At 41.5% G+C, this 12,500-nt stretch overlaps 2 protein-coding genes across 4 annotated transcripts in view; both read left to right on the top strand.

The window, feature by feature from the left end:
- The window catches only part of LOC120553085 (NACHT, LRR and PYD domains-containing protein 12-like), an 11,753-nt gene extending 8,616 nt beyond the window's left edge, over positions 1–3,137 (top strand). For both annotated transcript variants that reach the window (XM_039791162.1, XM_039791161.1), the window contains exons 8-11: positions 13–183; positions 388–561; positions 913–959; positions 2,241–3,137. In XM_039791162.1, coding sequence (XP_039647096.1) covers positions 13–183; positions 388–561; positions 913–959; positions 2,241–2,833 — 985 coding nt within the window. In that variant the 3' untranslated portion in view covers positions 2,834–3,137. The remainder of the gene's footprint in view (positions 1–12; positions 184–387; positions 562–912; positions 960–2,240) is intronic.
- Positions 3,138–8,237: 5,100 nt separating this feature from the next.
- Positions 8,238–12,500, top strand: part of LOC120553090 (angiopoietin-related protein 5-like) — a 6,664-nt gene continuing 2,401 nt past the window's right edge. Inside the window, exons 1-6 of one of the 2 annotated variants that reach the window (XM_039791171.1) lie at positions 8,238–8,520; positions 8,726–8,800; positions 8,986–9,013; positions 9,130–9,236; positions 9,654–9,771; positions 11,956–12,135. In XM_039791171.1, coding sequence (XP_039647105.1) covers positions 8,732–8,800; positions 8,986–9,013; positions 9,130–9,236; positions 9,654–9,771; positions 11,956–12,135 — 502 coding nt within the window. In that variant the 5' untranslated portion in view covers positions 8,238–8,520; positions 8,726–8,731. The remainder of the gene's footprint in view (positions 8,521–8,725; positions 8,801–8,985; positions 9,014–9,129; positions 9,237–9,653; positions 9,772–11,955; positions 12,136–12,500) is intronic. The other variant, XM_039791173.1, reaches the window with a different exon arrangement.

The raw sequence follows: 12,500 nt of genomic DNA, 5'->3' as shown, positions 1-12,500 counted from the left end.
CCTCACCTGCAGGTTAAATGAGTGCAATCTCCAGAAATGCTGTGCGGATTCGGCCTCAGTCCTCAGCTGCGACACCTCTCACCTGAAGGAGCTTGATCTGAGTGGGAACGACCTGCAGGACTCTGAAGTGAAGCGGCTCTCTTCTGGATTGGCGAGTCCGGCCTGTAAACTGGAGACGTTAAGGTAAACTGGCTTTATGTTCAAAGTGACATAATCTTTACTTCCTCAATCAGCTCATTATTTTGCAATAAGTTATTATATAATCATACGACTCAAAAACTAGAAATTTAGTGTAGAAAAGTAGAGGGTTGGAGATTTTCAGGATTATTTTTGGGAGGCAACTATTGTGTTTTTGGATGAATTTTGAATACCCTGCCTCCACACCAGGCTGTCATTCTGCGGAGTCACAGAGAAAGGCTGTGTGTATTTGGCTTCAGCGCTGAGCTCCAACCCTTCTCACCTGAAGCAGCTTGACCTCAGCTACAACTACGTGCAGGACTCGGGAGTGAAGCTGATCTCTGTTCATTTGAATGACCCGCTCTATAAACTGGAAAAATTCAGGTAAAACAAAACAATCTACTAAGGATTTAGTGTCTTTGGGGATTCCTTGTTTTTTCTTAGAATAAGCAACACATCTTGTGGTTTAAAGTTTCATTTAATGATCAAGTTCCCTTTATAGGAGCTTTTATCGCCGCATAATGCAGTCATCCGGCAAAGTTGGTTTCAGAGCAAAAGCACATGATGAACTGCAGGGAACAGAAAGCAACATGTTCACGTGGACTGCCCATGCAATCAAAATTCAAAACGCATGTCAAATATAGCCTATATTTTATGTAGAATTTGGTTACTTATCACTTATTCTAAAACATCATAATGTGTCGATTAATAATGAATATATCCTCTTGTCTACAGTGTGGACAATAATGCAGAGTGCTACCTGAAATCAACACTGAAAAACTGTAAGTGCAGTATTCTATTTATATTACTTCCATTGACTTAACTTCACCAAACCGCAACAATCTGTAATGTGGGCAGAAGACGATACTCAAAAGCTTTTATTTGTAGTTGTTGGCAGCAGCAGGCTAAGATCAGGCTCTGAACCTGCAATATCACTGCTGAATGCCTGCCAAATAGAATTGCAGTAACTGGACACTTAAACAAAACCTTACCTACCACAGTTCCTTTTTATCAAATAAATTATTCTAATTATTAAAATTAATGCATCAATTCCTGTTTCAACATGTAGTCAAGCCTCACAAATAGTCTTTTAATTGACAAAGTAAAACCTTTTTCTTAAAACGGTTACCTTTTGTTTTGAATCATTTTTCCATCTGGGTTCAGTTGTAGTTTCAGTTATGTTATGACTGCGTGCACATAAACGTGACATGAATGCTGCCATCGTTCAGTCTTTCCACTTGTTTTTGGCTTGACATGTTATGTCACTTGTCCAACAGATGGCAGGATAGAGGTCTATTTACAACGGAGTGTGGGTTTTGTGATTTCTTTCCTTCTCTCTCTCTTCATTTCTTTCAGTGTCTATTTGTTAAAATTAGACCAAGTTCAGGCTTTGACCTCATCACGACCCCAGACCCTCAGGGGTCATGATGAGTTGAGGTTTTGAATTTGTGAGTATAATCATTTGAAAATTTGTTCGTTAACCTGATACGTAAAGCACATTATAACTGAAATGCTAGGGTTTTTCTGCATTATTCTATATGATGTTGAGACACGGTTTTGTAGCGGCGCCTTGAGTTAAAATCTGTGGCGGGCCGTATATTTTACACCTGGGCCTTCAGTACTATCCTACAGCAATTAAACCACCTTTGAATGAACTCACCATGACACTGAAAAATGCCGAAGGGTGGCAAGGCCAGCTAGAAAGCTCTATCCTGTCAATGAATACGCCCGACAGGGCAAACTCGAAATTTGATTGGCTAAAGAACATGACAAACAACAACATTGTCCCTATTTGCTTAAACAGCAGAGGGATTCACTGGAAATTCTGAATGCCTCAGAGTAGATTTTTCACCTGGAGACAGCACAGGGGGAAATCTGATTGGATAAACCGAGGGAGAGAGTAGCACTGAAATTACAGTAATTGTACTTGTGGGAATGGATTTTGTAAAATACATATGAAATAAATAATATAAAGGCTATATATTTTAGACATTTATATATATATATTATATTAATATTGATTAAAAAGAGAACACTGAAAAAGCCATATCTGTTTTGTACAGATGCATGTACACTCACGCTGGACACAAACACAGCTGCCAGATCTCTCTTTCTGTACGACGGAGGAAAGCAGGGGACGTGGGTCAGGGAGAGACAGCAGTACTCAGATCACCCCGAGAGGTTCGAGAGCGTCTCACAGGTGTTGTGTCACCAAGGCCTCACCAAACGCCACTACTGGGAGGTGGAGTGGCGAGGACGCTGGGTGGATGTTGCCGTGGCGCTGAAGGGGATCCGTCGGAGGGCGAGCTCTAACCTCTGCGGGTTTGGCTACACAGATCAATCCTGGAGTCTGTTCTGCTCTGAGGATCACTACAGCGCTCACCACGACCACCAGCCTGTGGAAATACCCGCACCTCCGTCTCGCTCCCACAAGGTGGGAGTCTATCTGGACTGGCCGGGTGGCACCCTGTCCTTCTACAGCGTCTCCTTTGGGACCCTCAGCCACCTTCATACGTTCTACAGCAACTTCACTGAGCCTCTCTACCCAGGGTTTGGGATGGAGGAAGATGACTGCTCTGTAACTATTTCTACAGTGGAGGGCTTGCAAGAACTCATTTCTCGGTCAGCTAGTGCAGAAAGAATTGACCAATTCTGAGTGCAGGTTCATTTGGGGAATTGAAGGAAATTGTGTTTTTCTGCTCACAGAGAGTGGCAGCAGTGCTGGAGAAAGAGATGTGATGAACAGGGGGGAAAAAAAAGAATGCTGTATTCTCACTGTATTTTCACTTAGGTTGTCTAAGTTATATTTAAAATCAAACATGAAGGACAAAATATATATTATGTGAAAACATGGACATTGGAAAAATGTGGATTGGTAGCATCTTTCATTAAAAAGGTTTCTGTTCAACAGCCAATTGTAAACTTCCATCTATAATCTTCCAACCTGCACATAGATGCACTAAACACAAAAGTATAGCTGAGTCTCATGTGAGAGACTCCAATAGTTAAGATATTTTAATCAAAGATCCAGGGATCATCAAAGCCATTACGATACATCTGGGGACCATGAATATCAAAACTGGTGCCAATCCATTAAGCAGGTGAAGAGGTATATCCACGGGAAGGGTACAACATAAGCAATGGCCTGATGGCCTGGTGCAAGTAAAACACTGTTGGGCAAGTTGATTGGCCAGTCGCTGGCCTGTTTGGGGCAGTGAAATTGTTTGTGACAATCAACACAATGAACCATAACCAGGGATCCAGACTAACTTTTTGCCTTGGTTGCACTGGTGCACCTAACTTCTTTATTTAGGTGCACCGCCACAAAATTTAGGTGCACCCAAATTTTTCCTCGCATTGCCATTAGCGCTGAACGGCGATATACGATATATAGCTCTTTTTTTTTTTTTTTTTTTTTTTTTTTTTTTTAAACAAAGTGGGCTAAATGTTCAGTTTTAAGTCAAAGCCACTTTTCACAAGCTCTTTTATTAAAACAGGTTGTGATTAAAATAAAAAATGCAAAGACAGGGTTTCCTTTACCAGTTTTAAAATATACAGCTGCAACACATGTACATGAAAGTTATCTGAAATAAATAGCCTAGGATAGATAGATAGATAGATAGATAGATAGATAGATACCACTTACCTATATATATATATATATATATATATATATATATATATATATAAAAAAAAAATATATATATATATATCTATCTATATCTGAGAAAGCTCCTTCACTTGTTTTCAACAACAATAACGGACTGATTAAGAGAAAGAGGACGCCCGGGATAGCTCAGTTGGTAAATACAGAGGTTCGTCTCTGACCTGCGGCCCTTTCCTAGAAGTCATTCCCTCCTCTCTCTCCCCTTTCATGTCTTCAGCTTTCCCATCAAAATAAAGGCCGAAATCTTAAAAAAAATAATAATAATTAGACATAGGGAGACATTAAGAGAGGGGGAGTGCGATGGACTGAAGCGTATGCTACAGCGTTACGGCTGACTCATTATGAATGGGTCCATTACACACGTCTTTTTATGAACTATGATCCAGCAGGCTACGTCTTACACGCTATTACTCAACGAACTGAAGCTAGTTGCATTTAATAACTTCTAATGTGTTTTTCGCCGTGGCGGCCGCAATAACGGAGAGTTACCAGCGGAAACGCTGGTACCAATACAGGTTTCCCTCTCATACTTAACAATATACAGCTGTGTTAATAACAATTAAAACTGTAGACAAATGTAAGTAGTTTGGACCGGCAGCGATGTGTCTCTCCATGTTGCAGGGTGGGAGTGAATGGGGGCGGGGCTGCGCGGAGGAGAGATCCAAACACAGGCACGGCTTTACAGAAGGAATGGGTCATGTAACGCAACATTAAACCATATCGATATAAACGACATTGCTTCGTTCGTTGAGAGGCAGCGGATGCGAGGACGTTAGGTGCACCAGTGTGACCTAGGAAAAATCTTAGTCGCACCCTAGAGCCCTGATAACAAACAATGTTCCAGCCAATAACCGACAAGGAGGAGTTGGTTGAGTCATGAACGCGCATTGTGGAAGTAGCCTACTGGCTAACCCCGGATCTCCACTCGATGCGTAATGGCTGCGTAACGGCGGCGGAGTCATTAGGTTTCCATTAAAGTCAGGGTGTGTATTTCCACTGGCTGCATAGCGGCTGCATTCTGACTCCGGCACAGCTCTGACGGTCCGCAGCCCTCCGGAGCAGATACGCAGAGCTTCTATTTTTGCCTGATGCCGGAGAGCTCCGCAGCAATTCAGCACACAGCAGATTGTGCGGGACAGGAAGTCGAGCACAGAAGCAAAATATAACATCCGGTTAATTTTCAAAATAAAATACGCTGTGCTCACGGCGGATCATATTTCCCTGCACTACACCTTGAAAACACAGCACAGAGTTGTTTCCCCTCTACTCCTCCGGATGGAAACTAACTGTTGTTGGTTTTGTGGTTCTATTCTACGTGAATTCAGTCAGAGTCAGTCATGGCCGCAGCCGTGCCGCATCCAATCCGGACCTAGTGGGTATTGACGGACGGCGGAGCACGCAGCAGACACGCAGCGGAGCCGCTCCGCAGCAGTTACGCATCCTGTGGAAATCCCGAGTAATGCTGCTGTAGTGATGGCTCGACCAGCTCCTTCTTGTCGGTTACTGGCTGGAACACTTATGTTTGGTGGTTGTGGTGGAAGTTTCTATGTAGCAGAGTGAGTAAAGAGGTCTTCAATAACAAAAGATGAGGAAAATCAAACTGTCTTTGTTTGCTTTATTACTTTCAAGCAAAAACACAACTTTCACAAAACAGAGTGCAATGTGGAAGACTCATAAGTATTATTGCTTGAGAGTGGACAGCTGGTTTCACCGCACTGCTGCACAGTGCAGAGAAAGAGCTCTTCAAAAAACAAGCAGAAAGTTAGCATCCTTTATACACAAAAAGAGGAACACTCCAAGAGAAAGCACCCACATGGTCATAAGTTGAACCTTTAAAAAACAGGAATCGTCTAAGCGCGCTCGTGTCTGGGTGTGATAATGTCTCACAGCCATCCTACTCTTACAGCCTGGACATGCGGTCTTCATGACCTTAGGTCAAACCACAGAACACGTCCGTTACACAGATGCTGACGTGATTAAATATAACAAATATTTCCGTTTGCTCTTAGTAACCTTTTTCAATACAACAGTGTTCTTGTTAAAATTTTCCATTACATGGTACAGGTTGGCCAGTTTGTTTTTGTTGGCGTTTGTGGACCCTGGGCTGTCTACAGAGACCACTTTTTTTTTTTTTTTTTTTTTAACTGTGTTCAGGGGACAGGCAGCTCGCGCATAGGGAGGAGAGGTTTGCTGTATGTGACAAAAAAAATGTTGTAGCCCAAAAACGTGTCACATCACTTAGAGCTTCTTTAAGTGAAGCACTAACGTTCATTAGAAATGGAGTTCACTAACCAACAAATGATGGCTGTCACCCGCCACAAAGAGTCTAGACATGCTTTGGACCTTCACTGGCGGCCTTCAGCAACTCAAACCCAGCCAGACCGGAGCTGCTGCCCGCTCTCCTCCTTCGCCGGGAGCTAGCTAGTAATATTTGTGTACGTCGCAGTCCCTCCACTGGACAGCCAGCCGCAACTTGACCCCAGTTCCAGCTGCTGTTTGCTCTCCTCCCCGATAAAGTAGTCTCCTAGAGGCTGGGAGTCAGGCTGAGGGGGCCGCGAGGGTGAACTAATAATTACTAGCCAACGTGCTACCTGCAAAGTAAGCTTCCCAGTTACTACAATATAAACACGAAGAGGAAACACACTTATTACCAGATGGGTGTTTAAATATTATAAAATAAATTTACTTTAAATAGGCTATCTGATATTTGCCTTATAAGCAACATGGCATCATGATTCTTTGCGTAAAATACACGCCACTTTCCTAAAGCCAAACAGCGTGTTATTTGTACGCATTTTTAGCTATCCGCGTGTATGTCTACGCTGTATACAGCAGATGGAAACATACCCACCACGTGCGTCGCTTACGCTTGCGTGTTATCAGCGGAAGCGGACGTACTATTGTGAGAACGTTCACGACAAAAAAGAAAAAAAAAAAAAAGGTTAGGTTAAAGAAAAGAACAAAGGGAAAGGCTTTGGTAACACAAAAAGACACGGAAAATAACGACAAAAACACTTAGGAAAACAAACGGTTGGGTTTAGGAAAGAAACATTGGGGAAGGCTTAAAAAAAAAACCGAATTGAAATCGCCACACAGAGACAATAACCGGCTCTCCGGGTGAAAGTCCGTTAGCGCGTACCCACCACCCCAACCAACTGCCTTACGCGGACCTACGTCCCTTTATACTACTTGCTATGGCGACAATACACTCGTAATATAGGTCAATTGCGTTGATAAACACGCTCAAAAAGTGATTACGTGTCTTGACAACACGGCAAATGGCAAACAAATTCAGGTGCGTGTTATACATACTCCACTTCATGAGATCAGTCTGTTATAAGCATGTCTTCTCTTCAAAACAATGTGGCAAATTAGCTATGTTGCATAATTTAAGAACAATGACAAATTGACAACCATATCACAAAAGTTATCAATGATTGCTGTTTTTTTTAACCAAAATACACTATTTATTCATGATGACAATCATTGACGTTCGTTTACAAAGACTGGAGCAAGGCAGCATGGCCTTGACACAGTGAAACTATAGCCTCACTCTGGCCTTTCTACATAAGTTAAAAACTGAACTATTAGAGTGCAAATCCAACTAAATTGACTGAACTCATTTATAGCAGAATAGTTTGTTTTCTTGGTGTTTGGATGAATCATTACAATGTATATTCGATTAGAAAATTAACAATTTAGAAAAGTGTTTTTACCTACGGGCCAGTAAAATGTACAAAGGCCAGTAACTGATCTACAGACCTGGGGGCCAGTGGGGATAAAATGTTATGTTGGACACTGACGGTTGAGAAAAGTTTAACCTGCTGGTGGCACGTATATGAACTTTTAGGGGATCAAAAGTCATAAAAAGAGATTAATTGTCTGGGCACCACGAATATCTGTTCCATGGCAAACCAGCCATTAGTATTCAAGACATTTCACTAAAAAAAGTTAACCTCCTGCTGACGCAAGAGTAAGGATGGTGTCCAAATGGTAACCCTAGATTTGCAAAACCTCTTGCGACAAACACTTTCTGACAACCAATACTAACCTTAACCATTCGAGGTCTATGACTAACCTCAACTGTCACAAAAAGACTTTCGCAAATCCTGCGTTACCATCAAGACATGACAGAGTCAGAGTTAGCAAAGGCAGTCGGAGTCATCCTCTGGGAACAACAAATGTCAAAATTCCAATGCAACTCGTGGCAAAAAATTCAAAAGGAGGTGGTAAGTTTCAAATAAGCAGTTTTCTATCCCATGCTGTTAAACAGGCATGAGGAAAAGTGAGTACTTGGCACTGTAGCAGGCTTCAACAACACAGCAGGTATTTCTTGTTTGACTCAGCCTCAGAATGTTGTTTGCCTTGAGAGGTGTAGCCAGATGGGAAAAGTCAGAGAAATGAGCCTGTAAACACTGCTGGGCATATTTTAGCGCAGCAGAGTTTAAATGTCACAGTTGTGAAAGCTGTGTGACATACTTTGTAAAAAAAGAACAAGTTACTTCAGAGAAATAGGGGAAATTAGATCACTGGGTGTGTTGTACAGACTTTGCTCCCACACGACTGGAAGGGACGACATTCATCGTCATCATTAAGGAGGTGTGGCAGTTTATTGAGTGGGAAAAAGGGCTGTTGTGGAATTTGAGCTGGCATTCAAGGTTCATCCAACGCAGGAGGTAAGTGTTAGAAAGAATGATTATATTAGTATTTGCTCTTACTGGTATTTTACCTAGTCTTGTGAAAGGGAATGAAGGCTGAAATGTCTGATTTCACATTTAACATTCAATGAATTAACACTGTTGTGCATGTTGATTAAAAGATTTCTTTATGACATGTTTTAAAAGATATCCATTAAGGCTGACATGTCACTTTCAAACTCAGGTCAAAATGAAGAGTCTGGTTGGGTATTGTGTGCTCATTTTGGCATTTCTTTTGAACTGCACAGAACAGACTAAGGTAATAAAAACTACATAAACTGTCATCCCGCTAATGTCTTCCCCCTCTATTCTCTTTAATATGTTTTAGACCAGAACAAATTAACTCTCTTCTCCAGCTCTGGCTGTAATGTCTGTATTTTTAAGAACTAATTTTAAAACTATTTTAAAATCTCACTTTAAAAACGGTTTCTGTTGTATTTCTAGAAACGCCAGAAGGGGCTTTCTTCTCAAGGTACAGCCAATGTTATTATTGCTTACAGTATACTTACAATGTTGTGTAATGCACAAATTATGGAAGGTACAAGGCACCACATATTCAGATTTAATGTTGGTCATGTGTTTTTCTAGTTGTGCCAACCTCAGGAACAGACTGCACACAGATAAAGGCTCTCATGCCACAAGCATCCAGTGGCGTTTATGTAATCCAGCCTCACGGAGTCAGCACCCCATTTAAGGTACAATAACAGACACTTGACATGTCATGTACAAAACAACTGCTTTTAAGTGACCGCTTGCAAAGCCTCAGTCCTTTAGTTACTGTTGCTACGCCTGTCTATTCTATTACTGAATCTTAAAATGTAGTACTCATTTGTTTGTTCTGTATGTTGTAAAATATATAAAAAAAAATTGAGTACTTATCCGTTTTAAGTCATTTGACTTAAATCATATGCATGACTGAAATCAATAAACAGTTCTATGACAGATTATGGAAAGAAAAACAAAGTAGAGCATGCAGTTGACTCGTTTATCTAACACATAATGTTGTCTTTTCCAAAGCCCTGTAGTACATGTCTCAGTCTTTAGGGAGCTTGTAAAAAAAAAAAAAAAAGAAAAGCCTGCCAGCTGGTTCTCTTATCATGTTTACTGCTCAGGTGTACTGTGAGATGAGGCCAGATGGAGGCTGGACGGTGTTTCAGAGGCGCAGTGGCAGAGCGGTTTCCTTCAACAGGAAATGGGCCGCATATAAAAAGGGTTTTGGAAACTTGACACGTAAGTAAATAATTTCTTTTGGTTGTGTTTGTTGATGGGTGTGAGGTTAAAATCTAAATTTGTGATGTCTGTGGCACGCCTTACACACACAGTTAATATAAATATCCCAGAAAGGTCTCTGTTAACCTTGTGTTGCCTTCCTGTCAACCATGAAAAAAACATTTATTTTTTCAACGTTTTTGATGCCTTTTCCTCACAGTTTTTGCTTTTTCCAACATTTTAAATTGTTAAATTTTTCTTCTACACATTTTCAGCAGTTATTTCTACATCCCATATTTTCTGATATAAAACAAAAATTGAAAACGGGTAAATTTGACCCAAAGTCTACACAAGGGTTAAAGGTCTGATATTATGCTCATTTTGAGGTTCATACTTGTATTTTGGGTGTCAACTAGAACATGTTTACATGCTTTAATGTTTCTCATACAGTCTGTCTATATATACACACCTGTATTCACCCTCTGCCTAAACGCTCCATTTTAGTGCCTATCTTCTTAAGCCCCCCCTCCAAAAAAGCCTAGTCTGCTCTGATTGGTCAGCATTTCAAGGTCTTCCACATCTGCACTGGGGTCTCGACACTGTAGCAACACTTTGTACCTATATATAAAATAGGTGTGACATCACAACCGTGCGGAAGTCCTGACCGTTTGTTTAAAGGCACAGTTTCTGAATACGGGCTGTGTGCATTTCTCTGTAGATTGCGCATTTTGATACTTTCCCAGTATTTATATAGCACCTCAGCCTTATGATAAAAAAATACATGGAAATCTCGCTTTTAACAATAGCCGCTTTCCGACCAAGTAGTTACAGGAACGTAGTTATAGGAAAAATCCACTTCTAAGCAGATCTACTAACTACTCTCCCCCAAAAGTTTTTTTTCCATTTGCATTCACACTGGCCAAGCGGCCATAGGGACTATAGGAGGGGTAAGGGAGTAATGAAAGCACGGCACCGGTCTTTATAGCGTTAAAATCAGAAAACAAATACACCAAAAAAAAGTATGAACTAAATACTAAATCTAATGTATATAGCATATTTGTCATAATTTAAAGGTTCCATGACATGGTGCTCTTTGGATGCTTTATATAGACCTTAGTGGTCCCCTAATACTGTATCTGAAGTCGCTTTCCCAAAATTCAGCCTTGAGCTTGCCTTAGTATGTGCCATTTCTCTGTCTGTAGCTATGGGGGGGGGCTTGACCAACTGCCACTTTGCTCGTTTGAAAGCCATGATGTCTCTCTCTCCCTCTCTCTCATGGGTGGGCCAAATTCTCTGGGCGGGCAAAGGAGAGAAAAGGGAGGTAACCTTGCTCCTTATGACCTCATAAGGAGAAGATTCCAGATCGGCCCATCTGAGCTTTCATTTTCTCAAAGGCAGAGCAGGATACCCAGGGCTCGGTTTACACCTATCACCATTTCTAGCTACTGTGGGACTATAGGCAGGCTGGGGGAACTCCTATCAATGTTTAAAAACCTCATAAAAGTGAAATTTTCATGCCATGGGACCTTTAAACAACTCCCCCGAAGAGAAACGGGTATCTCTCTCTCCCCAGCCTCTGCCTGCTGCGCTGTGACCGTGTGTGTGAGTATGTGTCCAGAGTTTAACTCCAAAAAGACAGTTAACCACAGGTTCCCGTTAATCTTATGATAGACAGATGTTGTGATATTTAAACAAACGAACCGTCAACGGCGAAATAAAAGCCTCTTATTTATGAGACCGGTCTGAGACCTCCAGCTTACAGCGGGGTCTCTGAGCAGGACTGGCCGAGCGACGAGCTAGTGGCCCCGGCAGGCGCCTGCTGGCTGTCGTCTCACTTCATGGCGCTTCTCAACTCCAAAAACTTTCCTTTTGCCACATGCTCTCCTCGAGAATGGCTGACAAAAAGCAGCTTTAGAACTAAATTAATATACACTCTGAGGGTAATATGCACATTTTCTACCACACAAAAATGTATGCAAATCAGCCTGTGGTGCCAACTACTCTTGGAGGAAAGCATTGTGTGAGATAAAAGCAAGCCTAAACTTTCAGCTGTCCCAGAGTTCTTGCCCAACTCTGCAGGTGACCTAAAGGCCTGCATCCTGCAGCAGTGACTCAAACTAACAACTCAATACTCACTCAGTAACTCAAGGCAAAAAAAATCACAAATACCTAAATCCTGTGCTTGTGCTCTGTTGATTCCATCAGAGGACCACTGGCTCGGTCTGAAGAAGCTTTTCTCTCTGACCAAGACCAAGAAGTGGACCATGAGGGTCGACCTGTGGGACCACGAAGAGGGCACTGCTTTCGCCGAGTACAGACACTTCAGATTGGGCAATGAAAAAGCAGCTTTTAAACTCCATGTTGGGAAATACCAAGGAAATGCAGGTACTGCAGGCTTTTCTAAACGGCTGCTTTTAAGCTTTTTCTCACCGTCCATCTTTTCTTTCTGCTTTTTAAGGACCAACAAATGTTATTCCATTTGTTTTACTTTCATTTATGCAGCTTTGAATACGTTAGGCCACTCTATTTTTACTTCATTTTAATAAATGTAGATGAAAACTGCTTAGTGCAGAAATTTCTAACAGAACATCAAGTCTGTTAGCACAACAAAATGATGGAAGTTTTATGGTTCATTGTTGTTACCTTGGCAACTACTACTCCTGGTGTACACATTAAAAGGTGGTTATTGCTTATGATTAAGACATCAAATTGATGCTTCACTTTGCAGATCTTTGCTCCTTCAGACACCT

This window comes from Perca fluviatilis, chromosome 23, assembly GCF_010015445.1.
Source record: "Perca fluviatilis chromosome 23, GENO_Pfluv_1.0, whole genome shotgun sequence".
In the NCBI taxonomy this organism is placed as follows: Eukaryota; Metazoa; Chordata; class Actinopteri; order Perciformes; family Percidae; genus Perca; species Perca fluviatilis.
The sequence above is the reverse complement of the archived record's forward strand: the minus strand, read 5'-3'. Positions and strand labels throughout refer to the sequence as shown.